The 27,521-nt window shown below is 39.1% G+C and overlaps 1 protein-coding gene across 1 annotated transcript; it reads right to left on the reverse strand.

Moving 5' to 3' along the window:
- Positions 1-1,169: 1,169 nt before the first annotated feature.
- LOC134635552 (putative ferric-chelate reductase 1) lies at positions 1,170-25,772 on the reverse strand. Its single transcript, XM_063484927.1, has 15 exons — positions 25,586-25,772; positions 20,370-20,506; positions 19,412-19,509; positions 19,191-19,326; positions 9,871-10,074; positions 9,469-9,570; positions 9,172-9,316; positions 8,704-8,811; positions 8,109-8,224; positions 7,776-7,862; positions 6,110-6,201; positions 2,582-2,640; positions 2,339-2,476; positions 1,423-1,454; positions 1,170-1,331 (listed from the first exon to the last, which is right to left on the reverse strand). Exons 1-15 carry the CDS (start codon positions 25,770-25,772, stop codon positions 1,242-1,244), a joined length of 1,731 nt encoding a protein of 576 aa, XP_063340997.1. The 3' UTR covers positions 1,170-1,241.
- Positions 25,773-27,521: the final 1,749 nt, after the last annotated feature.

The following is a 27,521-nucleotide window of genomic DNA, read 5'->3' on the forward strand; positions in this document are numbered from 1 at the left end:
AGAGAGGAGCAGAGAGGGAGAGAGAGGAACAGAGAGAGAGAGAGAGGAGCAGAGAGGGAGAGAGAGGAACAGAGAGGGAGAGAGAGGAACAGAGAGGGAGAGAGAGGAGCAGAGAGGGAGAGAGAGGAACAGAGAGAGAGAGAGAGGAACAGAGAGAGAGAGAGAGGAACAGAGAGGGAGAGAGAGAAACAGAGGGAGAGAGAGAGGAGAATGAGGACAGAACAGAGAGGGAACAAGAGCAGGTGAGACAGACATGTTAGTCAAATGGTTGTTTACCAAAAGTATCACTGTATCATAGGTACTCATGTATCTCGTACCTAGTGTTTCTTTTTAGGTTTGTTATTTTTCAAATTCTACATTTATTAAGTTATGCAGGCTTGTCTGCACAACAAGGCGAAATAATTATATAAACTTTTCTGAATCTAAATAGTGTACTTTGGCAGAATTAAAAAATAAGTGTAGTGCAGGTCTATGATGATTTTTAGTGCTACTATCATCTAGTTCTGATTCTGGTTCTGTCTTGGTTAAGTCCTAAGTAGTCCTGATTTTGAACAGTTGTAGTCCTGTTTTAATTCCGGATCAGTTCTGGGTCTGGTTGAATTGGGGTTTAGTCCTCGTGTCTTGATACAGCCCCGACTTTGTTCTGCCTTGCTGCTTAATTAAAAAACTAGTTTAAGGTGTCCTGCATATGTGATATATATTTTTCCCTATATGAAGTCATTCTTTTTTGAACAAAACTCAAAACAGAGCCTATTAATCTTTCAGTCATTGACCTTTTATTAGTTACTATTGTAAAGTCCAAAAACAAAGTAAATACCACAGGAATACATAAGGCCAGTAAACCAACACAATGACAAAGGAAAAGTAAGGCTGTGTATAAAAAGTAATAAAAACTAGGATTACAAAATATCAAGAATTAATTATATTGTAATGCTCATGGATATAAACAGTATTACACTATATAATGAACAATCAATTTTGACATAATGAGGTTGGGTTAAATGCTGATTGACATTCTACTTAGGCAGCTGAACTAAATTTTAGATATGATACTGAAAGTATAAGAAGAATATCAAACAAAAACATCCACAAAAAATGACATTACTGAAGGAGAAAACAAACTTTCCAGGATTGCCAACTGATGGATTAATGGGTCAGAATTTTCAGTGCATGTTCTTTCACTAAATATCTTCGGATCAAATACAACAAATTAAATGCTCTAGGTGATTCTTTTGCTGCTCTTATTTCTGCCCAATTCCAACTAAAAGTGCCAGCAAAAAGCAAATGTTTCCAATAAAAAACAGACCGATCAGCAGACCATCACCTTTGACCTGACAAAAATAAAAATGTAAATTGCATTAAAAATCCTTGTAATGTTACAATTATCAATGATTATTTGCTTTATTATTTCTTTCAGCTTACCAATGCTGATTCCATTTCTACAGTGGTGCTATCTGAAATCCAGAACAAAGGGAACAGTTAAAATAACACAGCACAAAAAACACCCAAAGAATATTTCATGGCCACTGACCTTACCCCTTACACCTGAATCTTCTTTATTTTTCAGTTCACTTCAGTTTAAGTCAATGTTTATTTTAATCATTTGATTTATGCTTGTAGCACAAGATAAATTATTTTTAAGCTTGAATGTAATTTCAAATTGTTTTAACTCATTTAAATATTATTCAAAACATTCTTAAATCAAACAATATGTTATTGAAATGCTTTCAGCTTTAATTCAGAGGTTTTTAAAAAATGCAGTAACTGTTTAGGAATTATAGCCATTTTTATTGATAATCTCCAGTTCTTTTGTTTTTTTTTTTATTTTACAGTACAATTTACTGTAAACTTCACAGTAACTTAACAGTTTAATGGCCAAGTAAGGCCTGTTCCCTTTTAATTTAATGAAAAGTGACACACTTACCTAATAAACAGAGGTTTCAAAAGATTCACTTAAGAGGTACATGGTTTTATTTTTCTTTCTAATAACATAAGACCTTTTACCTTACAGAATAATGTACCTGGAGATGGCCATTGCTGTGAACAAACACTATATAAATAACACCGAAAATTAAAGTATTTTCTGTTGTGGTCTCTAGATGGCAACCCTAGACACAGCTGTACCTTTAAATGGGTATCATAACATAAAGTGGCCACCACATGCTCTAGAACATCTAAAAAAATTCCCTTGTCTGTAGGTGTCAAACGCTGCAGTTATTACTTTAATTTTTCACCACGCCTATTGTGTTTAACGACAGTACTTCTCAATCAACCTCTGCACTGTTAACAGTGATGACGGCTTTATTCTGTCACTGAAATGAGAAAAACCAAAGCTTACCTGTATGCTTAACTATCCAATCATGGACCTCCAAAATGATGATGAAGAGAACTTCCCAGGCAAAGAAGCCACCCATCACTTTCATTAGCCATCCATCACTGCTGTCAATCCTGTCCAGGCCTGTAAATATGGCTGCCACTGTGTGACACAAAGAAGCAGGCATTTAAGAGTAGCATCAGGGGTGAAAATGTTTGCATTTATTAAAGAGTGCAGAACAGCATGAAGTAAAAAAAAAAAGCTTACCAGCTAAAGCTTTTATTACCACTGCATTTAAAAAATGTGTCCAGTTGAACAGATACCGGCTGTCAAAGAAAATATAATAAATATAAAACCATTAAAAAAATCCAAACCACAGGTCATTTGTTGAACAACAGGCAACAGCCAGCTCGTGTCCCACTAGAAGCTAAAGTAAAACATGTAATTCAAATCAGGATTCAGATCACCTGATCCAACCCAACTATATGCTTAGACTTAAAACGAAAAGTTTTAAGTCTAATCACAAAAGCTGTCTGACTCAGATTCAAACTGAGAGCTGGTTCCACAGAAGCGGGAAAAGCTGAAGGCTCTACCTCCCATTCTACGTTTAAAAACCCCAGGGCCAAGTAAGCCAGCAGTCTTTGGGGTGATATGGTACTATTAGTTCTTTAAGACACGATGGCACCTGATTATTAAGACCGTGTGTGTGTGAATGAAGAGAAGGCAAGATGGTAGAAATACTCCCTTCAGTTCAACTGAAGGCTTTTCAGGTAGACTTTAGGACAAACTGATAATAAATTACAGTAATTCAGCCTAGAAGTAATGAATGGATGATCTAATTATTCAGCATCTCTCTGAAACAGAATGGCTCTAATTTTTGAGATATTGCACAACTGGAAGAAAGTAGTCATACATATTTGTTTAATATGCACGCTATAGGACATTTCCTGGTGGCCAATGTAAAGCCATGTAAGGTTTGGGTAGACACCATGTTTCTAAGTTTTCTAGGGAAATGTACAATAACTTCAGTTTTATCTGAATTTAGAAACATAAAATTAGAACTCATCCAGGTCTTTTTGTCTTCAAGACATTCCTGCAGTTTAACTAACTGTTGTGTGTTATCTGGTTTCACTAACAGACAGAGCTGGGATTCATTTGCATAGCAATGAAAATACATGCTATGCCTTCAAATTATACTGGCTAAGGCAAGCATATAATGCAAACAGAACTGGTCTTAGCATGTAACCATGTGGAACTACATAAATAACAGTTTCTAAAGAAGACTCTATTTACATGAACAAATTTGAGTTTATTTGATAGATATGATTCAAACCACTGTAGTTCAGTACCTTTAATTGCAACTGCATGCTCTAATCTCTATAAGAAAATATTATAGTCAACAGTATCAGTTGCTGCACTAAGGTCTACTAGGAAAAGCACAGAAATGAGTCCACTGTCAGAGGCCATAAGAAGATCAGTCACTAACACTGTTTCTGTTCTGTGATGAGTTCGGAAACCTGACTAAAACTCTTTGGATAAACCATTTTTCTGCAGACGATCAATTACACTACATTCAGTCATTCGCCCATTCACACACTGGTGATGGCAAGCTATATTGTAGCCACCGCTGCCCTGGGGCGCACTGACAGAGGTGAGGCTGCCGGACACTGGCGCCACCGGGCCCTCTGACCACCACCAGTAGGCAACGGGTAAAGTGTCTTGCCCAAGGACACAACGACCGAGACTGTCGGAGCCGGGGCTTGAACTGGCAACCTTCCGATTACAAGACGAACTGCCAACTCTTGAGCCACGATCGCCCCGTTTAAGTTTAATTACATATTTTAATGAAGTAATCTCTGTTCTAGTTAAAGTAGGTAAAAGTGGGGCAACCGTGGTTCAGGGGGTTGGGAAGCTCATCTTGTAACCGGAAGTTTGCTGGTTTGATCCCCAGCTCTGTCTGTCTTCGTCGTTGTGTCCTCGGGCAAAACACTTCACCTACCGCCTACTGGTGATAGCCAAAACGGCCAATGGCGCGATATGGCACCCTCGCTACTGTCAGTCTGCCCCAGGGCAGCTGTAGCTACAACTGTAGCTTGCCTCCACCAGTGTGTGAATGTGAGAGTGAATGAATAGTGGAATTGTAAAGCGCTTTGAGGGTCTCAAAAAGCGCTATATAAATGCAATCCATTATTAGTATTATTATTATAAAAAGTCAGAAAGACGATAATATAGGATAATATAACAGGATCCAGCCCTGAGAGTTCACAGTTGGAAATTATAGCAAGAAACACCAAAGGGCAACCACTGCCTGAACACTGTGGAGACACAAATTGGACTTATGATTTTTAGCTTTTTCTCTGGTCATTGTTGCCGTGTTTGATTATAACTTCCAAGGATTTGGTTGTTGAAACAGCCTAAATTCCAAATAGGAAGGCTCCCTTTCCTAAATATAATTCAAGTGATTTGATTATGCAAGTATTATTATTTCATTAGGTGTTTACTTTGCTCCTGATAATTAGCTTTGATAAAATATTCTACATTCAAAAAGTCTAAATTGTGAACATTCGCTTTTTTTAACCTTTGTGAAAGCAAAGGTAAAAACCTGTGTTTTAATGTAACATCACTCAAAGGGTTATTTCAGGTTACTCCTAGGGTCCTAGTTTTACAGGCCAATTAATTTTAACCCAGTTAGTTACCAAGTGCATGGATTTAGAGAACTGCTGATAATGGGAGTGGCTAAAGGAGGGGTGCTTCAGCCACTCTGTCTGACAGTGAGTTGTGTAAATTGAGTAAGTTGTGTTGAGGTTGTTGTGGTTCAAACAAACTATTTCATCCTACCAGGTTTATGAAAGGAAGAATTCAGTTGATCAATTTAAATCATTTACAAACTGGGACTTAATAGAGAGAATAGAGGGTCCTATGTTTAATTGTCAAAATGTTATTGATTTAGTCTTTGGTGCAGATATTATTTTATTTGGATTTAATTTGGGTGTTTTTTGGTGGTGTTATTTTGCTGATTTTTGGTTGGTCTGAAGTTCAGTTTACCTGACACTCGGACCGGTGTCCTCCTGCCTCCTCTTTCCCTCATCCGCCTGCTGGCCTCGAACACTTGCTAATGTTACTGAGTCTGCGGAAGCTCCGCGATGCCACCACCAAACAATTGAGTTATTTTTACACATCTGCCAGCATCTGACCAATCCACTACCTTTCATTGTTTATACCGTTACGGGAAAAAAAAAAAGAAGAAAAACAAACATCGGCCCATCAAAACGACAAATCACCATCGGCCCACCGAGTCCAGCTATGGCTGCATATGTGTTTAGTAGTAATTTCTTATTGTAGAGGGCTAGCAAAACAACCGTTTTCGAGAGCATTGCCATATTAGAATCCCGACTTCTCTGACGAGGCTAACCAGAACGCCGTTTACTCGAGTGAGAAATCATTCCCAGGTCTGTGTTCCGATTTCCGAGGTAAGTCGAACGCAACACACGAAGTAACGAATAACGACCCTATCTAAATCCCAGTAACGATTAACGCGTTCCTGATTTTGGCATAATAACTAGTTACCGTGCTCGTTACCACAGTAATAACGTAGTTACTGTAACGCGTTACTTAATAACGCGTTAGTCCCTACACTGGGTGTTATAGTGTTTCCAAAACTTCTTAAATAATTGTAGGAATAAAAAAGTCAGGCTATTTTTTAATCTGTTTAAAATAATATTCAAACAGAGTACTCTTCAAGGTGTATTGGCAGGTCATAGTAAATTGAATAAACACACAGAGATGGATACATACAGGTGATGTTGTGGTCCACAGCGCAGCAAAGCCCCAATAGGCTGGATGAATGAGAGGATCATAACCAGGCAGCCCAACACTGGATGTGCTCCCTGGAAACCAAACACGTTACCAGTGATTATCATGGGGGTGTAAATATCAGTCTGGCAGCTGAAACATATGATTAAAGAGAGAGCTTGAGGAATGTCAAGATAAGTAAAAGAATATGCCAAAAACTAAAAAGACAAAACAAAACACGGCCAATTTCTGACATTAGTGCTAACACAAGAACAACACCATTAATCAGCAGTTAGGAGATACCTAGGCACTTCAAATGATGGGCACTTGGCTCCTTTGGCTTCTTTTGACTCTCGGTGCATTTAAAAGCCAATATTGCACGGCATTAACTTTTGTCTAGTGACACAATGAAAATCTGCAGATGGTTGTCTGTCCCTGGTTGCCAATTTAAGGGTTCCCCAACTTTCCGAATCTCAATTTAACCCCTGACTGTATTTATTTTTATGTTTAGGTGTTAAGGCAAAGAAAAAAAAGATTTGCATCTACAAATTTTATGATACGTATTATTATGGTCAGTTTCCATTAATGTTGCACCAAAATAGTTGGTAGACCTTCAGATAGCTACTTTTGTACTTTTTACTCTGAGTAAATTTCAGAGCCTGAAATTTCATTTCACTTTTACTTGAGTAAGGAACTTAAATCAGTACTTTAGTATTTCTTAACAAGTAAGCAGCTAAGCAGACTGACTTTGGCAGAGCTCACTAATAAAATAGCTCTTCCTAGAGCTTCCAGTGATGGAGGAGAATGTTCTGTTTTGTTGATGTTGGACCCGACCTCTGCCTTTGACATTGTTGACCACTACATTTTGCTTAGTAGGATGAGATACTGGATGAGTGTTTGAGGGTCATCCTTTGATGGGTTCTCCTCAGATCTTCTGAATGATCCTTTTCTGTGGCTGCTTCTAATTTCAGGTCCTCTTCAAATTCTCTTGCCTACCCTGTGCCACATGATTCCATTTTGTTTTGTTTTTTTATTGTTTCTGTTACATCCATTCCCTCTTTGGCACATTTTAAGCCTTTTAAGGACATTTCTTAATACTGCAACATTAAGTTATAGATCTCTTTAAAGCTACAAGTACTTGCCTAGGTGCTTGGGTCCTATCAAAGACAGAATGGACAATTTTCTTAAGTTTAAGACAAAAAATAAATGTTTTTGCACCTCACATATTTGTGCTTTTCTTACCCACTTGTCTGAACCTTGGAAAATTGAGGCGCTATATAAAAAAAGTTTTATTTACTTAGTGTACTTACATGTAGCACTTATAAACTAGCATTAGATGAAATGCATAACATAATTTGGAGGATATATGCATTCATTTATCAAAATGAATGAGCATGAGCATGATTGCTGAAGAGCATTGTGAAAGTGGAGAGTGAGGAGTGGCCGTGTGGAGTGTGTTTTGGACCTGTTTCCCCTCCATCTGTGGATCCCTGGAAATCCCTGTCCTGTGCACTGTATATAGTTTCACTTGGTGTGATTGTAAATAAACTTGTGACTTTCATTCTAAATCCACCTGGTCTGCGCCTGAGTCCGTTCCACCTTTGTGACACCTGTATTAAAAAATACAAAACTATAACAAATCTGCTTCAGTCAGAGTCAGTGTACTAACCCCAGACCAGTCCTGAGCATACGAGAAAATGAGGATGAAAGCAATGATTGTGGCTGCTACTGTCAGACACATTACTCCGATATGGACCTGAAGGAACACAAAGAATACAATATGATATTAAGCCAGCCAAATATACAAAATCAACTGCTCTCAAAAAAGATTAGACTTGGACCAACTGTTTTACAAGTCTAACATATCTTAGATGGAATAATTATTAGATGTGTTTACATCTAGAATACATTCTATATGACTATGTTTTTAAAATCTGGTTTGCAAAAGCTTTGGTTTCATGTTGAAAAGACATAATAAGTTGTTTTGTCCATGATGTCTCACCACAAACCAGAGATCTTTGTTGCACATTCTCGTTCCTTTGGCCATTTTTTTCAGATATCGGGCAACCATCATTCCCAATGTTCCCGTGGTCATCCAGGCAATCAGCATCAGTGACCCTGAAACACAGTTTAATGTTGGAATTCTCTCCAGTTCTCTTTGTTTTGTGAGTTAAGATGAATTTCTTCCCCCAGTCTCAACATACACACAGAAACATCTCACAGTAGTCATTAAATTATAAATAAAATAAAATAAAAATAAATAAATAAAAATAAAACAAGTTATTGCCAAGAGATCAACTGTTCTGGTTCCTTTTTCATGTGAAATGTCTCTGTGAAATGCAACAGGCACAGTTCAGTTTAAGGAACTGTAACTCTACTTAATATTATAGATTAAATAGTTTAATCTCATTTCAAGCATAAAAAAAATGCCTTGTCAATGTCCCGATGTTCACAGTAGCATTTATCCTCTTTGGATCCTGACTGTTTTCACACAGTGTACTAGCTGTGAACAGGTTGATCAAATTAAGTGACAAAAGACTTTGCTCACACTGAACATAAAAAAAATTCACACAGAGATCTCTCTGTGAGGATCTTACCATGAGCTTTGACAATATCAGGAATTGTGTCTTGACTGACAGCCAGAGGAGTAGAAATGCCAATCTTGTTGTTGCTGTAAAAGTCACCATTATGCTGCTGGATTTGACCTGTAGGAAAGATGTGGCAAAGCTTATGCATACATTCGTATATATGTGTGTGTGCATCTGTGTGTGTCTGTGTGTAGAAGTCACCCAGGTGAACATTTAACACACTGTTTAGCAGTAAAACTGGAAAGAAGGACCTTGTGAAGTCCATAAATACTGACTATCAACACAATAACGTAATAGCTAGTTTTCAATGCTTTTTAACTAGGGCTTCTGTTCATGCTCACTTCATGTTATTGATCTGATTGGTTGAGTTACAGAAACAGTAACATGCTCGTTTAAAAAAATATGCCTTTTATTAACTGGTTTAAAAGGATGACTACTGTGGTGTAAGAAACCATCTGGCACATCAAGTTCCGTTACCATTGCTGCTGGGTCCATGGACAAACAACACGTAGTAGGATTGGTTGAAACCTGAAGTCCCCTGTATAGAAATTATGTTCGTAGTAGTGAAGGAACAACTGATGACATTGTTCTGCAATGACGTTATCATATTATAAACGTTTCCCTGTAGGACACATACAAAAAATGTCAGAAATGTCAGATATATTTATCTAATCAAATAGAATTCAATTCAGATTTTTGAAGAGCAGTAAAAAACATTATATCTAAACATTCTAGCCTTATATAAATCACTGATATTAGGAAAAACTTTAGTACCAGAGCAACAACTTGTGGAGTTGTTCGTCCTGTTGACCGCATATGTTGCACCCCAACTAGTCCACTACTATTCATGCCACAAACATAAATATCATCGTTTCCCTGAGGAAAGACAAATATAGTAAAGAATTATTATGCTTTTAACACATATGAAAGTTTTTAACTATTATTTAATGATTAATTCTTTTGGGGAAAAAAATCCAAACTTGTTGATATTGTTTGGGAAAACAAGGTAACCAGAAGTTTTCTAAAAATTGTGAATTTTCAAAAATAAACTGAAGTTGTAACAGCAGCTTTTTTACCCATAGGTGCTGCTTAATACAAGTACGCCAAGAGGCTTATTGTTGTTATTGCTTAACACATGTAACATTTCACAGAATCAAGAATTTTTCTTTACGCTACCATCTTCTGATCATCAGAGAATCCAAAAGCGATGTATCCTTGATTAGGACCAGTCATCTCATACTGAACAGCTGTACCACTGGGTAACATCATGGCTGACATGAAATAACAGCTAGAACTGACTGCTGGGTCACAGTTTGAAGGCTGACTGAAGCAGACCTTGGTGACGCCACAGTCAGCACTAGAGATGGATCCAGCTGATTTCTGGACACAGACAAACAGAATGAGAAAGAGTGAAACAGAAATCAATCAATCAATCAATCAATCTTTATTTATAAAGCACTTTTCATACAAACTGTAGCACAAAGTGCTTTACATGGTTAAAAGCAGCCCACCTCACCCTCCCACTCATTCCCCGCACTGTCATTAACAGAAGCGGTCATGATACACACATCCCCCTACCCCCCCACCCCCACACACACACATACACACACACACACCTAAAGAGTAAAATTGGGCTGGGTACGTATTAGCCAAGTGAGGAAACACTATCACAGGGAGCTGTCTGCACCGGGAGCCGGTCACAGACCGCAGCCTCCAGGCTGGGCACACAGCAGGAGGGAGGCTAAGAAGCCCCCCAGCCAGGCTCAGAGGACCCACAGGGCCCCAGCAGCCACGGTCGATCACAGCCCCGGTGCAGAGAACCCCCTCCGAGGAAACACTGGAGATATGACCTAATAAGAATATAAACAGGATAAAAAGATCAAATAAATAAGAGTGGGATATAATATAAATATAAGTATAAACAGAGTAAGAAGATAAAAAATGAATAAGAATAAAATCAGTAAATATTAGGTAAAACTAAATGAATAATATAAATAGAATAACAGGATAGAATAAATAAGCATTAAATAAATAAGCGTTAGTTAAAAGCTAAATTAAAAAGGTGGGTCTTGAGCCTGTTTTTAAAAACATGAACGTTCTCTGCGGCCCTGAGCTCCTCCGGCAGGCTGTTCCACAGTCGAGGACCATACGACTGAAAAGCTGCCTCTCCGTGAGTATGTGTCCTGACTTTAGGGACAATCAAAAGGCCAGTACCAGAGGACCTCAGGGTCCGTGAGGGTTCATATGGTAAAAGCAGATCTGAAAGATAAGAAGGCCCAAGACCATTAAGACATTTAAAAACCAATAAAAGAACTTTAAAATCGATCCTGAAACACACGGGGAGCCAATGCAGCGATTGTAAAACCGGTGTAATGTGGGCCCGCCCTCTGGTCTTCGTCAGCACACGAGCTGCAGAGTTTTGCAAAAGTTGCAAAGGTGAAATATTCTTTTTGGGGAGACCAGAGAGCAGGGCATTACAGTAATCAATGCGACTGGTAATAAAAGCATGCATCAGCATCTCCGTGTTGGCCCGAGAGAGAATAGGGCGGACTCTGGCTATATTTTTTAGATGATAAAATCCAATTTTGGTTACATGTTTAATATGTGGGATAAAACCAAGCTCAGAGTCAAAAATAACACCCAGGTTTTTCACTTGTAGTGAAGGGCATAGTGAAAATGCCTGTAATTTAGACAAGAGTTTCTCTCTCTGAGCCTCAGGACCAATGATTAAAACTTCAGTCTTGTCCTGGTTAAGCTGTAAAAAGTTTTCTGCCATCCAAGATTTTATATCTACAATACAGTTAAAAAGGGCATCCATTGGTCTGGTGTCATCAGGAGACACGGAGATATACAGCTGAGTATCATCAGCGTAACTGTGGAAGTTCACTCCATGCCTCCTGATGACGCCGCCAAGAGGGAGCATATATAAATTAAAAAGTACAGGGCCTAAAACCGACCCTTGAGGCACACCACATGTCATTTTATGGATCTTAGAGGAGCATGTATCCATACTCACCATAAAAGTTCTGTCTGAGAGATAGGAAGTGAACCAGTTGTGTACAGTACCAGAGAGGCCCACCATGTGTTTCAGTCTGTTTAAAAGTATAGCGTGGTCTACTGTATCAAAGGCTGCACTTAGATCCAGTAGCACCAGGACTGAGAGCTTTTGGGAGTCCCAGTTACATCTAATATCATTTAAAACCTTTAGGAGAGCGGTCTCTGTGCTGTGGTTCACCCGAAATCCAGACTGAAATATTTCTAGGATCTGTTTATCATTCAGAAAATCATTAATCTGAGTAAAAACAAGTTTTTCTAAAATTTTACTTAAAAATGGTAAGTTGGATACAGGTCTGTAGTTATTAAAATTATTGCAATCCAAATTGCTCTTCTTCAGAAGGGGCCTCACCACCGCCGTTTTAAAGGCAGCAGGGAAGACACCCAACTGAAGAGAGCAATTCATCATGTATAAAAGCTCAGCTTCAAAAAATCCATAAAGTGTTTTAAAAAGTGGAGAGGGGATTGGATCTAAAAGACATGTGGTGGGTCTCACTGTGGAGAAAACTTTCTTAAGGTTCTCAGTATTAACCAGGACAAAGCTGTCCAGTGTCTCCTCAGGTACAGTCGAGCCCTCAGATGTGTTTAAAATCATATCACGAGAAGATAAAATATCACATCTGATGGTGTTGATTTTTCCCCTGAAGTGGTCTGCAAACTGCTCACAGAGTGAGTCTCTGGGGGTTCTTTGGGAGCTGTTAAAATCAGGGTTAAATAAGTGATCTATGGTGGAGAAGAGGACCTTGGGATTATTTTTGTTATTACTGATTATTTTGGTATGAAGTATGAATTTCTTGAATTCCTTAGTGTATTATTGTAAATTTTAAGTTGCTCGCAAAGTATTTGATAGTTGATTTCATTTTTATTTTTCCTCCATCTCCTTTCTGCTGCCCTGCAATTTCTTTTGAGTTTTTTGACTTCTTCATTTCTCCAGGGTGATACACGTTTTACGTTAATCTTTTTGGTGGTGAGTGGAGCAACGGAGTCAAGGCTTTTCTTCAGTTTTAGGTTAAAATGATTAAAAATAAAATCACAGGGTGCAGGTAGAATCACAGGGGGGCATTCGTCTAAAATCCTGGTAAAATTTGCAGCCACTTCAGAGGTTAGATAGCGCCTCCTCACAGTTCGCACCGAGGTCTCCCGCTGAATAAAACCGGTGATGTTAAAAAACACACAGTAGTGGTCAGAGACAGCTAAGTCAACAACAGAGGACACACTGGTGGACAGCCCATGGGTGATGACCAGGTCCAGAGTGTGTCCTCTGTTGTGAGTCGGCTGCGTGACGTGCTGGGTAAAATCCATACAGTGAAGAATGTTTAAGAATTCTTTTGATGTAGGGTCAGAAGGATTATCTATGTGCAGATTAAAATCACCGGTTAGAATTATCATTTTATATTTTGAATGTATGTTTGTTAAAAATTCTGAGAATTCCTTGATAAAAGCAGCACTGTCTTTAGGTGGTCTATAAATTGTGACAGATAAAACTGGAGGGCTGCTGAAAACAATAGCGTGGAATTCGAAAGTGGTAAAATGATCAAATAAAATTTGTTTGGTGGTGAGTGTGTTATTGGTTAAAGATGCAGTCCCACCACCTCTCTTACCACTTCTAAAGGAAAAAGAGAAATTAAAATTTGGTGGGGAGGCCTCAGTGAGAACAACTGGTGCATCCGAACCCAGCCATGTTTCAGTTAAAAATAAACAATCAAGTTTATTATCTAAAATTAAATCATTAATAATAAAAGACTTGTTCAACAGAGAGCGGACATTTAAAAGTGCCATACTGATTGAGACTGGTGGATTTTTGACAGTAGAGTTCAATGAATGCTGAGATTTTTGAAGAGGCCGGAGGTTATTAATGTTTTTGGAGTTACTGGATTTATGATAATTGTGTTGCTCTCTGTTTGTGATTATTACGGGTATTGTGTTGACTGTGGGAGAGAGAGGTCCGAGTCCAGGGTTTTGTGTATTACTGTTAAAAGTGGAACAAATATAGGAGCTGGGACCAGGGGGACATCAGTCAGTGGAGGACAGATCAGCGGGTAGTGTCGGTTTGGGGTAATGACAGGGCCGTGTGCGGGAGTGCTGTACGCCAAATACCAAATTGGCGGACAGCAAACGGCGTCCCCAGGCGTTGAGGTGGAGTCCGTCTGCCCCAAAAAGATGTCTCCTCTCCCAGAAGGCATCAAAATTGTTAATAAAACCCACGCCGTGGGAGACACAGGCGGAGGAGAGCCAGGTGTTAAGGCTGAGCAGCCGGCTGAAACGGCCTATCCCTCTGCCGCAGGTGGGGGTGGGGCCGGAGATAAAAGCACTCACCTGCAACTGACCAAGGAGGCTGAAGAGTTGGAGGAAGTCCAGCTTCAGCAGCTCAGATTGCCGTTTGGGGATGTCATTGGTGCCGATGTGGATGATGAGCCGGTTGGCCTGTGGGTGGGACGCCAGGATGTTGGGAATTCTGTCCACTATGTCGACAACGGTGGCTCCCGGGAACGACAGCGTGAGCGCCCCCCTCATCCGCACGTTCCTGACGATGGAATCTCCGAGGACCAGCGTGGAGAGAGGAGATGCCACCGGGGACTGCTGGCCATCTGAGACGCCTGCGCCACGGCACCGGGGGTGTTCAGATGGAGATGCACCAGCCGGACCGCGTGCGTGACTCCCAGGTAGCTGCGCCGTGGGTCCTCTTCTCCGAGGAGCCGGGGTGAAGAACAGAACAAAAAACGGCGAGTTTGCGCCACAGCGCCGGGCTGCCCGCCACGGCTCCGGGGACGTAGTGGTGGAGATGGTGCAGACTTCAGCGACACAGCGGGGTGGCGAGGGCTAGCGGCCAGAGGAGGAAAGTCCACAGGATCCAGGATACTGAATTTATTCTTCAGCACTACCGCACCGGAGGGGTGAGGGTGCGAGAGATGGATCCTCCTGGCCCCTCTGCAGCCACCGCGCGTCCCAATCATGGTCCATGGCGCTGGTTGGAGTGGAGTGGAGCTGACCAGAGCCTTGGGTCTGGCCCCTAGTTGAAACCAGCAGTTCTCGTCCGTGGCAGAAACACCAGCGACACAAGTTTGGAGCCTGGGTTCACCGTTGGCGGGATCTTGGGACACAACAGCTGAGTGGTGCACTGTGTCGGCTAGCTCAGCGCTAGTAGCGGTGGTTTGAGCTTTGCCAAGGAGGATCGTGTCCAGATCGCGTTCAGCCCCCTGGATTTGGTATAGCGTGGATATCCTTTGCTCCAGCTCGATCACTTTTTGGCTCAGGTTGACGCAGCTTTCACAACTGGATGTTGAGGTAAGTGGTGCCATTCCGAAATCTCGTACCGGTGACAGCGTCAACAACGAAAAACTGCCACTTTAGCTTACGTTTAGCTAGTTGTGGCAGTTGCTAGTGATTAGCTAGTTTTTCTGCAGCTTTGTAATGTAAACTGTTGGCTAACCAGTGTCAAAAATATCGATATCAGGAAAAACACCCTTTTTTCCACTTTTTTCCACTTACTCGGTTCAGCGCGACTCGCAACAGTCACAAACAAAATCACAGCGTCAGACGCATGCGCAAAACGGCAAGAACTGGATTTTTCAGACTCTGGCATCATTATGTTGTACTGGAATATACCATCTTATTTTCTCACTTTACATTTGCGTTTACATTAAGCCGAAGTCTATTACACAGTACTGCACATCACTATCATGCAGCTCTGCTTACTATACAGAGACTGTGTATCCATGGTTTCAAGCTTTCAAACATTTTAGTATTTTATTGTCATTTGCACAGTAAAGAAACATATTTTCCTGTACAATGAAATTATTCATTTGCTGCCCACTACAGATTCCAAACAAATATATCCACATATAAAATAGATAAATAAAATAAATTATTATAAAAAATAAAACAAAGCAGCATATGAAAACTACAATAGAAATGAAGACATGCAAAAATATGTAACTATATAAATAAAATAAAATAAAATAAAAGTAAATAAATGCTACATAAACACATGCTACATAAATGCTTGTACGTGCAGCCTGTGGGTACAGTGTGCAGGTGCGGTCCTAGCCTGTTGGTTCCCTGGGCGAACGCTCCCTCCATCTAATACACTGTCAGCACTGCAATAGTTACACCCTTTTTACACACGCTCTTTTCTACTCTGCAATATTCTTGTCAATATTCTTGATATTTATTTATAATCTCCTCTTTTAATCATTGATATTTATAGTTGAGTGATCTGTATATATTAGTGCTATTTCTTAAATGTGTAAAATCTGTAAAATAATGTATTGTTTTGAGTCTAGTCTGTTACTGTTACTATTTTTACAATTTCTTCTTGGAGCAACTGTAGCCCACATAATTTCCTTAGAGATTAATAAAGTATTCTGATTCTGATTGTTTCAGGATGACCTGCCATCATCCAATGACACATCTGCTTACCTGTATCTTTTGCTCGTTTCACCTCCTCTTCTTTTCTCTTTTTTCTAAACTGAGCACCTGATGGCTTTGAACTTTTCTTGTCCATCTTCCATTGGTTTTAATTTTACACTCCCCCAACCCGAGGATCTTCTTACTCTTCTTAGAGTTACTGTTTGTTTACTTGCACTGCTGTAACTGGAGCCTCGTCGTCTCGTCTCTCTATATACTGGACTGTATGTAGTGGAGATGACAATAAAGTTTACTTTGACTTCAGCACAGCAGCAAGCAGGCCCACCGAGGGCTCTCGCGCTCACTTTTCAGGTATAGAATTTTGAAAAAACACCAGTGCAAATTATAAGTCTGTATCATAATGTCTGGTGTTTTCGTGTTTGTTAGTTTCTTTTTATTTTGTTTTATTTTGTGAGTTGGTTATTAGATGCCGCTCCAGCCAGCCAGAGAATCCCCCACCGCCCCGCCCTCTCCTCCCTGTGCAGCAGGCGCACCTCGCAAACGGAGGGCGCCCTTACTCCCAGCAAATGGGCGATAGAAAACCAATCAGTGCCTGTGCCATCCCCAAAATGCACTGGCATGATGTCGGGGCAGCATGAGTACAGGCAACAGCAATTAGAGCATGCAGTTATTAAAAGTACTGAATGCAGTGGTTTATATCATATCTATCTAATAGACTCCAATTTTTTCATGTAAATGGAGAGTCCTCTTTACACACTAAAGTTAATTATGGAGTTCTACATTGTTCCATGCAAAGACCAGTTATGTTTACTTTATGTATATATATATATTTTTTTTTCCTTTTTTTACTCTATGCAGATGAAAATCAACTCTATCCGTCCATAAAGCCAGATAACACACACCAATTATTTAAAGTACAGGAATGTCTTAAAGACCTAAAGACCTGGATGGCCGCTAACTTTCTGCTTCTTAGTTCAGATAAAACTGAAGTTGTTTTACTCGGCCCTGAAAATCTTAGAAATATGGTGTCTAACCAGATTCTTACTCTGGATGGCATTACCTTGGCCTCCAGTAACACTGTGAGGAACCTTGGAGTCATGTTGACCAGGATATGTCCTTCAATGCACATATTAAACAAGATGGAAGAAGACTGCTTTCTTCCATCTGCGCAACATCTCTAAAATTAGAAATATACTGTCTCAGAGTGACGCTGAAAAACGAGTTCATGCATTTATTACTTCCATGCTGGACTACTGTAATTCATTATTATCAGGAAGTCCTAAAAACTCCCTGAAAAGCCTTCAGTTAATCCAAAATGCTGCACCAAGAGTCCTGACAGGGACTAGAAAGAGAGAGCAGATTTCTCCTGTTTTGGCTTCCCTTCATTGGCTTCCTGTTAAATCCAGAATTGAATTCAAAATCCTGCTCCTCACATACAAGGTCTTAAATAATCAGGCCCCATCTTATCTTAATGACCTTGTAGTACCATATCACCCTATTAGAGCACTTCGCTCTCACACTGCAGGCTTACTTGTTGTTCCTAGAGTATTTAAAAGTAGAATGGGAGGCAGAGCCTTCAGTTTTCAGGCCCCTCTTCTGTGGAACCAGCTTCCCGTTTGGATTCGGGAGACAGACACTATCTCTACTTTTAAGATTAGGCTAAAAACGTTCCATTTTGCTAAAGCATATAGTTAGGGCTGGACCAGGTGACCCTGAATCCTCCCTTAGTTATGCTGCAATAGACGTAGGCTGCCGGGGGATTCCCATGATGCATTGAGTTTCCTTTCCAGTCACCTTTCTCACTCACTATGTGTTAATAGACCTCTCTGCACTGAATCGTATCTGTTATTAATCTGTCTCTCTTCCACAGCATGTCTTTATCCTGTCTTCCTTCTCTTACCCCAGCCGGTCTCAGCAGATGGCCCCGCCCCTCCCTGAGCCTGGTTCTGCCGGAGGTTTCTTCCTGTTAAAAGGGAGTTTTTCCTTCCCACTGTCGCCAAAGTGTTTGCTCATATGGGGTCATATGATTGTTGGGTTTTTCTCTGTATCTATTATTGTACGATCTACTGTACAATATAAAGCATCTTGAGGCGACTGTCGTTGTGACTTGGTGCTATATGAATAAAACTGAATTCAAATTGAATTGAAACACAAAAGACAAAGAACAAAACCTTAAACATAATAAAAAACCTGAACATGGAAAATCCTGGTGACAACAAATGGAAGAAAACACAGAGACCAAGTACACACAGGAGGTGATCAGGGGAAGTGGAAACACATGGGGAAACAGCTGAGGCTATACTGACATAACGTGACAAAGGAAGCAAAGTTCACTACACTGACATAGGACACACACTTTCAAAATAAAACAGGAAACAGCATGGAATGATGTAAATATGATAACACAAGCTTGACAGCATGAACAAAAAGACAAGAAACATGACAGACTAACACAGAAGACCTAAGTGAACCATAACTAGACTAAACTTAAGGGAACCAAATGATAATCCTATTACTCAACATATTTCAAGGAGAACTCAAAAAGTAAACTCAAAAAGGCTGGTTTAGAGACCCAGGATCGTGACAGTAATGCTTTCTTCCATTTGCGCCATATTGCTAAATTCAGTTGATCCAAAATGCAGCAGCAAGAGTACTGACAGGGATATTAGAAAGAGATAGCATATTTCTCCTATTGGCTTCTCTTCATTGGTTACCTGCACATAAATCTATTTAACACTTTTTGTCTCCACTTATTTATTCCTGCTATTTGTATTTTATCTATTTGTACATATTAACCAGGATCTGTGTGTGGACAGCAGAGAAAGAATTTCATTGTACAGAGAAATGTTTTTTCTTTGCACATATGACAATAAAAGCTTTGAATCTTAAATTTTGAATCTATTAAATCCAGAATCAAATTTAAAAACCTGCTCCTCACATACCGTACCATATCACCCCATTAGAGCACTTTGTTCTAGAGCTGTGGACTTCTGGTCTCAAGAATACTTAAAAGCAGAACGGGAGGCAAAGCCTTCAGCTTTCATACTGTGTTAAAAAGAGACATTGTTACTTACAACAAGTGGTGCAGGTTGTGTACTGCCATTCCCAGTGAGGGCACCTGCAGATCTGGCAACCCTGCCATTAGTGAAGGTCAGGACAGGGCTCGTCACATTAACCCAAAATGTTGTAGGATTCTGCACAAAGGATGCACTGCAGCGACACCAAAACCAGTGTGAACTGGGGTATAAACGCCTGAGTGTTATCAAAGTGCTTTTCTAGAATGAATGAACTTTACCGGAACTGAACAGCTTTGATATCTCCTGATGGTTCTGATCTCCATGTCACCTGAATGTAGCTGCTATTAAAGCCTGATGTGTGGGACACAGCAGATTTCTGGACACGCACACATGAGAGAGACTATGACATCATTATGTTGTTTGAATGTACTGTATATCATCTGTTTTTGTCATTTCACATGTGTACTTACACTGAGCTCAAAGCTTGTTACACAGTCTCAGTATTGTGCCTGAATTTTGTATTTAGTGTTATGAAGCTCTGCTAACAAGCACACCCAGGGTATAAGTACATATGATTTACAGTCAACAAATCAAATTATATAATGTGAAACATAATATACTTCGTTGCAGTTTAATTTTATTATACACCTTGCAGCGTGTCACAAAAACTAATAACATTGTTTTAGTAAGTCTAAGGTCTGCTATCTTACACATGCATACATTGTTTTCATAGTTATAGTTTTTCATTATTTAAAAAAAGCAAATCCATAAACAAAATTTAAAAACTGTATTGGGTACAGGAAAAACACTGACAAGAATACTGTTTTTTACAGGGACTTATTAAATATGTATTCAATGCTTTCATTTTATCACATTTCTTGGTGTGTTTTGATTTAGGGCTCTTCACTAAGTGTTTTAGCAGTTTTTTTAAAATCCATTTTGCAATAGTTATAGAAGTTTTCAAACAATTATAGATAAACAGTTCAGATAATTGTTAATTTCCTGTTTATTAGTGATAAGTGGACAATCCATGCTTTTTTTTATTTCTTTATTACATTTGAATAACACAAGGATTGGAGAACAATAGACTGTTCTGTCCATCAAAAATGAATTGTCACTTTGAATTTCAGTGTTGGTATAAAACTAACAGCAGAATCAAGGTGTGATATATACGATTATACATTATCGTTCATGGTGCTCGCATTAACATGAAAGGAATGATGAAAGGAAACTCACAGGTCTTTGGCTGCAAGTGAGGAGTTTAGCAGCCCCTGCTGGTATGGCAAAGGAACCCACAGGAGTCTCGCTTCCCACTTCTATAGCCTCCAACAGGAAACCAGTGAATGGTGTGGAGGCTGGACCCTGTAGCTCAACTTGGAATCAACGAAAAACAAAATGTTAGCTCTGTGGACACATTCAGGAAATCCCTACTGACAGTGAATTTAGATATTAGATAATGAATGAACGTAACCGTTTGTCTTTCTGACAGTAAGATTATGGAAAAAGAATTTTAGTGACAGTTATTTAAGAGATGAAATTCAACCAAAGAAAGAACCAACTGAGTTTTGTTACTGATCGGCTAAAGAACATTTAATCAGTTTCTGAACTCATCCATCCTCTTACGCGTGTCCTTAATGGGGTTGCAGGGGGGCTGAAGCCTATCCCAGCTACCAGAGGGTGAGAGGCGGGGCACACCCTGGACAGGTCTCCAGTCTGTCACAGGGCTAACACAGAGACACAGGCAACCACTTACACCCACAGGAAACCTAACCGCACTAACTGTATGTCTTGTACTGTGGGAGGACATCAGAGTACCCTGAGAGAAGTCATGCAAACATGAGGAGAACATGCAAACTCCACACAGAAAGGCCCCATGCATATGGCAGAGTTGAATTCGGGTCCTCCCTGCTATGAGGCAACAGTGCTATGCTGCACTATTGCAGAAATATTTTATAGTAAAACTCATCCATACTCTATTACTACTTTAAGTGGGAACAATTTAAAAACAGTAAGTGATTAAGGGTAAGGGGTGAGTGAATCCATTTAACGGATAGATACCCTGGGAATGTTGAACGAGCTTCATGATATACTGCTCGGGGTAAACGGTTCCACGAAGCTGGCTATAAACTCGCTAAGTTAAACCAGGATGTTCATGAAATGGGTGGTGTTGGCAGCTTCTAACTTAAAATGGCATTTTACGATAACGACTTTTCTTACATAGAAATGATTCCTGTTAGTGCCCCCTGCTCTACTCTAAAAACGTTTTAAAATAGTGATGAAAAATCAACATTGAATATTAAAACACATAACAGTAAAAGGCAACTGATGTAAAAATGACACGAGATGAATGCTGCAGCAAATCGGTTATCTGTTGATTTAGGACAAGAAACATCTTAATTCTAGTTAATTATTTTGAGACTGAGTGCACTCTAAGTGCTTCCCTTTACATCTAGGGTACTTTAGAGCTCTTAAACTTCAAGCAGGATCCATTTAAACTTTGAAGTTTAGTGTCACACCACAGCTCAATAACGGAGCAGTGGAAATCACGCCTTCGTTATTGCAGATCAAAGTTTGTTGCAATAGTAAAAGAGGAATTAATTTGACTGATTAAACGGGGGTCTTGATGTGTGTAACGTGTTTTAGTAGTGGCGGTTCTAGCAGTGTAAACGAGACTTGGCAAGAGATCAGAATTAAGTAGCTACGACAACATTTTATACATTTTTTTAAACCGCCAAATCTAAACACGTATATTCCCGAAAGCAGCACACACTCAGCGATCCATTCAGTAGGTTATGTAAGGTACGGCTTAACTGTACCTAACATAGAACATAGAAACACACACACACACACACACACACACATATATATGTATATATATATATATATACATATATATATATATATATATAAATATATATATATGTATATATATATATATTTATATACACATTTATATATATATATATAAATATATATATGTATATATATATATATATATATATACATATATATATATATTTATATATGTATATATATATATATTTATATATGTATATATATATATATGTATATATATATATATATGTATATATACATATATGTATATATATATGTATATATATATATATATATATATATATATACATATATATATATATATATATATATATATATATAAAAATATAAACACTTAAAACATGCTGTAAACAAAAGAATAATTGATAACACGGACCTGCCAAGTGCTTTTAAACTGAAACTCTAACCTGCTCCGAACAGTTTTACTTTTTATTCTCTCAGCTGCAGACTCGGTGCTCTTTAAAGGTTTGACAGTAAAGATTAAATAAAAACTCCACACTTTATATGTACAAATTTGATATGAGGTCAGCAAGTAGCCTAGAATGTAGGCGTCCCGTTTTAGGATGCTGTAATTATCTAGTGACGCTATTTTCAGGAGAACTGATTGTAATTTATTGTCCATTGTAAACTCAGGTTTTAGGCAAGAGTCTGTTTCTGAAAACAGCCACTCCAGTTGACATGCTAATGTGCCACCTGCGTGTATGCACACATCGCTTCATAGGTTTAACAGCACATGCAGACATTATTGTATTTATTAAAGATTCATAACTCGCTCGCTGTGTGCCGAGAAAATGAAGCTCAGTTTTTTCCACTCTGTTTCGTTAAATTCTGAGCCGGGGCTCGCCCCTTAACACTCAGCGTAGTATGAGTTTTGTGACTGAGCCAAAGTTTTAGCACTGCGTGAACAACTCTGAGCGATTTACATAAAGTGCGATTACGCACTCGTTCTGATAACATCTCCCCTCCCAAAAAGTACCCTCGCAGCAATCACATGACAGGACTTTTTTCAGTTACATTTGGTGCTGTTTGCATAAAATTGTGTGCCACAAACTTGGAAAAATACTCATGTTCAAAACTGTTAGTTACAAAACTGACACTCAGCCTCCTAAAATCCATCAGATTTCTTAATGTCCAAAGAAGGCTTGCTGCTCCTGCAGACGTCAGTAAATCAGGCCCTAAATATTCATTCTTCTTAAAATGCCAGTTTTTGTAATGGATAGGTGTTTTCACATTGTGTTCTCGTTTATTTGACTTACACAAAAAACGGGGTTAGTATACGTTATGCGAAGTAAGATGCGATTTTTGTAGTACATCTTCAGTTTCAACACGGCGGACATCAGGTGACACACTGTTGAGGAGAGACGAGTGTGGTTCCAGTTCTCAGCGCGTTCTAAGCATTCAACAATTCTCATACCCTGTTTTTAGTGACCTCGAGGAAAATGCCATCGAGAAAATAGGTTAGAAACGGAAGATGGGACGTATTTTAAGAATGCTCGTGGTACAGATATGGAAAAGGTGTGGAACAGGTTACTCTGCCGTAGTGCGTCACAGTGTGTAGCACAAGCAGACTAACGTCCACGCCTCGTTCTTTAGCGTTATAGCCTGGGAACTTCACCAGGTGCATTATTTTCAGCTGATGTGTCGTGTTTAAAACAAGCAGAGAAATGAATTTTTTAAAATGCAATATTCACCGAGTTTATTTTCTAGGTTGACAGTAGAAGATAATTTTTTCAAGGCTACTCATTAGCCAACCTACTGCAGTCAGCGGGGAAAACACAGAACGTACGTATCACAGTATTATTGTTGTGCAGGGTGGAGCGCTGCGGGTGACTGGGAGGGTCAGTAACTGATGTCTAGGGATGGGATGGTCGACGCACAATGCTTAGAAACCTTAGGAAGAGCAGATGTTTTGAAACTCAGGTGTGGTTAAAAAATACCCAGGTAACGTGACCATGGAGTTTCGACAGGTGGCTCTTCGCTGGTTTTAGGCACGTTGATGCTACCTTTTTCTGTTTATTACAAACGTTCGCGCCCATGTGAAAGGAAACAATACCCGATCTTTCATGTTCTCAAACTCAGAAGAAGCTGAGTCTGAAAACCTTTGAAGTTACCATAATAAATATATGAGTCTTTTATCAGTACATTTTATTTTATAAAGTGATATGAAGCACACTGTTCGCTACAGGCACAGCTTGCTGTCTTTATGACAGTGTCGAGTTTTTTTCCTTTTCTTGTTTGTACCCAAAACATGCATTAATGATAATTAATAAAAGTCTGGTATAATCAAGTTTAGAATAGCTCAGGCGTGTGTGTGTGTTTCACAACATCACATTATCACGATGTCACTTTAGCAAAGTTGTCTTAAAAAACTATAAGAATACAGAATGTAACTAACTAAACATAAAGCTTCCACAAGACAGAAGTTGCTGGGTGAGGCTTACATTTACAGAATCATCTGGATCACAACTAGTGTAAACCACCTTTTTGATGAAAGTGATGATAAGGAAAAGAAGAGATTATCGGTCATCTTGCTGTGAATTACTGGAGTTTGTGATCACCATCGCTCACTGATAGGAGATGCTATAGCAGCCCTTGTTAATCCATGACACATTAGCAACCTCTGAAAGTCTGTCATCGTTCGGTGATTTCGTGAAAGTCTTCCAAGAACTGCTGATGAATTTCTTGGTAATGCTTGGAATGATCTGTACTACACCAACACTACAACAATTATCCCAAGGGACTGAACAACACTGTATTCATTCAGAGTACAGCCGTCTGGAAGCTGGAAACCTGTTCCTCAACTTAGAGCCTCAAGAGTCACAGAGCACAAACTAGTTTTTTGTTGTTTTATTTTATTCTATTTTTGTAGCAATAACTGGACTGCGTCAAAATTTCTCATAGTCATTGCTTAAGTCTAGGACGCATCTGTTTGAATGTCAACCGGAAGGAACTCCAGGCTGTCGCACACAGAAAGTGACCTCACTCAACAGCACAAAAGATTAATGTGGATATCGGATTTAACAGCTCAATAACGGAAGTTGCCGGAACCCAGAATAATCGTTAAGGTGTTGTAAAAAAAAAAAAAAAAAAAAAAAAAAGCGATAATCCGTCAAAATGACTTTATGCCTCTGCTTGTATTGGTAAACAGACTGTAGTCAACAAGGCTTACAAAGGGGTTATATATAAAGTAAAGAAATGACCTGTTTTCAAGTATCTTTATTGGTTATGAGGGTTATTGTACCTCATAACCAATCCAGATATTTTTGGCCAGTTAAAGTATATTTATAGGATAATTAAGTTATATTTTTTTGCAATTTCTGCTACCCAGAAACATCTTAAAGAAGACATTTTTGACGTCAATGAGACTTTTTAAGTGGATTAATGAAGGATATATATAAAAATCACTTTCCCAAAAACTGCAGCTTCTACAGTACCTTGAGACATAAATGTTGTTCGTTACTCAAGAGGTCATGATATCATTCCCGATGCGTACATTTGACTTGTGTTTCAGATATTACAGGCCAACAAGCCATTTACAGCAGTTTAAAATCAATTTTTGGCAAAACACCGGCCCACTTCTACTCATACTTAGTTACCTTTGACATCCTCCCCAAGTCCGTAGCGCGTTTGCTCTGCAGTGACAGTGAAGGGTGATGGTGCTGTCTGTGGGCTCAGCCCAGTGTGGTGGAGTTGCATGTCTTTACAGTTGTCTATAACCAATTCTGAGCGGTAGCTCGGCACCAGTGGAGCAGTGCACAGGAGCACCAACACAAGAAGATCCATTGCAATGAAATTATTTTCCGGGCGACTCGTTGCTGTCAGTGAAAAAGACTTCCAGTATTACAGTATTACTAATGAGCAGGGTGAAGCACTGCAGGTGAAACTGGGAGTGCTGGTAACTGATGATCATGCGACGCTAGATACTTCTATTTCGACAGTTTGTCGAGCTGAAGAAGCAGATGTTTCCAAATTTTACTCCTAAATTATGTTAAATACGCCCATGACACGTGACCGTGGAGCGTTTAGGCAGGGGAGGAGCCAAAATTGTCACGTTGGGAACCAGGGTAATTTGGGCTTGGCCATGTAATTACTGGATTAATGTTTTTGATATTTCCGCTATCTATCTATGTCCGCTTTCTATCTGTCATTATTATTTGTGCTGTGAATTGTGAAGACTGATATAGGCTATCCATTCAGGTTTAACACTTAGATCAAACGTGTAACTGAATAACATCACATTATCACGACGAGAGAGGGGCGCAATGCTCCGCAAATTCATTAAATGATCTCAACAGAAGCCGGCCACGCAGGCAGTTGACGACAGTTTATTTGATATTTTTTCCAGAAAATGTATTTGCTGTTCTCTTCATTCTTACTCTAACTGACACGCATGGAAGCATGTCTACTCAGACTTAAAAGGTTTTAGTCAATGTGAAATGTGAACTACGTTATAATTTAATATATATAGTCAGTAATTTAGAAGCAAAGACATTTAGTCTTTTATTAATGTAAAGATTTATTTTGCATTATTTGAAAATAAAACCTAAAACCTGTTTGGCATTGTGTAGAACAAAGCTGATGACACTAACACCCAAAAAGCTTAAAATTCAACCAAAACCACCCAGCATTGCAGGGGGTTTTTTCCAGGGTTTTCCAAAAATGAAGCAGACTCAGCTGCAAAAACAGCTGAGTCTGAAAAGTTTTGAAGTTATCACTAAAAATATTAGTTTTCTCTCCCTGCATTTTATTTTGTAAATTGGTTTGTTGTTTACTGCCCTAAACTGCTTAGAAGCTGAAGCAACATTTCAGCAGACTGGAGAAAAGCACACTGTTCACTACAGTTACAGCCTGCTTTCTCTTTACCTGAATTGCACAGGGATTTTTTATTTATTTATTTTTTTTGCTTGATTGTTTTACAGAATATTATTATCAAGATGTGACTTTATCAAAAGTGGTTTGTGGGTATTGAGTAGTGCTGTACCATACTGCAGATTTTAGTATTACAGTAAATACAGGGTATACTGCAGGTATCCATACTTCTAAGTTAAATAGGCTGTTTATGTAGGGGAGAGCAATTGTATCATGACTCATCATCAATTTTCTAATTTTAATGATCACTAAATCATGGTAATTTTTGCATTCCACAATAACTACTTAACAAAATAAAACACACATTTGAGCTTTTTATTTATTCTGAAAGTGAGTGTTTAGGAGATCTGGAACAATGTTCTGACCTTATAGGAGACAAACGAACTAAAGCATCAATCATATAATGCTAGCGTTGATCTGATACCAGTACCAGAGCTTGTATCGATTATATTGATTTTTGGATCAGTCTGCCCAGCTACACTGTGGAGGTGGGTATTAGCCTGTTTCAAAATCTTGATACAATTCTGGCACAATTACCTAAAGTTTTTCAGTTTTTCTCAAAGCCTCACTTTTCCATTTCTAATAATGACAATAAGAGTAATTTCCAACCAGCTTAATGTAGGCAAAATGATGAACTTGCATCAACGCAGATACCTGCACTCT

This window comes from Pelmatolapia mariae, linkage group LG10_11 (assembly GCF_036321145.2).
Source record: "Pelmatolapia mariae isolate MD_Pm_ZW linkage group LG10_11, Pm_UMD_F_2, whole genome shotgun sequence".
In the NCBI taxonomy this organism is placed as follows: domain Eukaryota; kingdom Metazoa; phylum Chordata; class Actinopteri; order Cichliformes; family Cichlidae; genus Pelmatolapia; species Pelmatolapia mariae.

Excerpts from the sequence above, each read along its gene's own strand:
- LOC134635552 (XM_063484927.1), bottom strand. The coding sequence starts at position 25,772 with ATGGATCTTCTTGTGTTGGTGCTCCTGTGCACTGCTCCACTGGTGCCG. Across the intron at positions 10,075-19,190 it reads CACAACCTGCACCACTTGTT|AAATCAGCTGGATCCATCTC; the intron begins GTAAGTAACAAT and ends GTCTGTGTCCAG. Across the intron at positions 6,202-7,775 it reads ATGCTCAGGACTGGTCTGGG|GGAGCACATCCAGTGTTGGG; the intron begins GTTAGTACACTG and ends TTTGGTTTCCAG.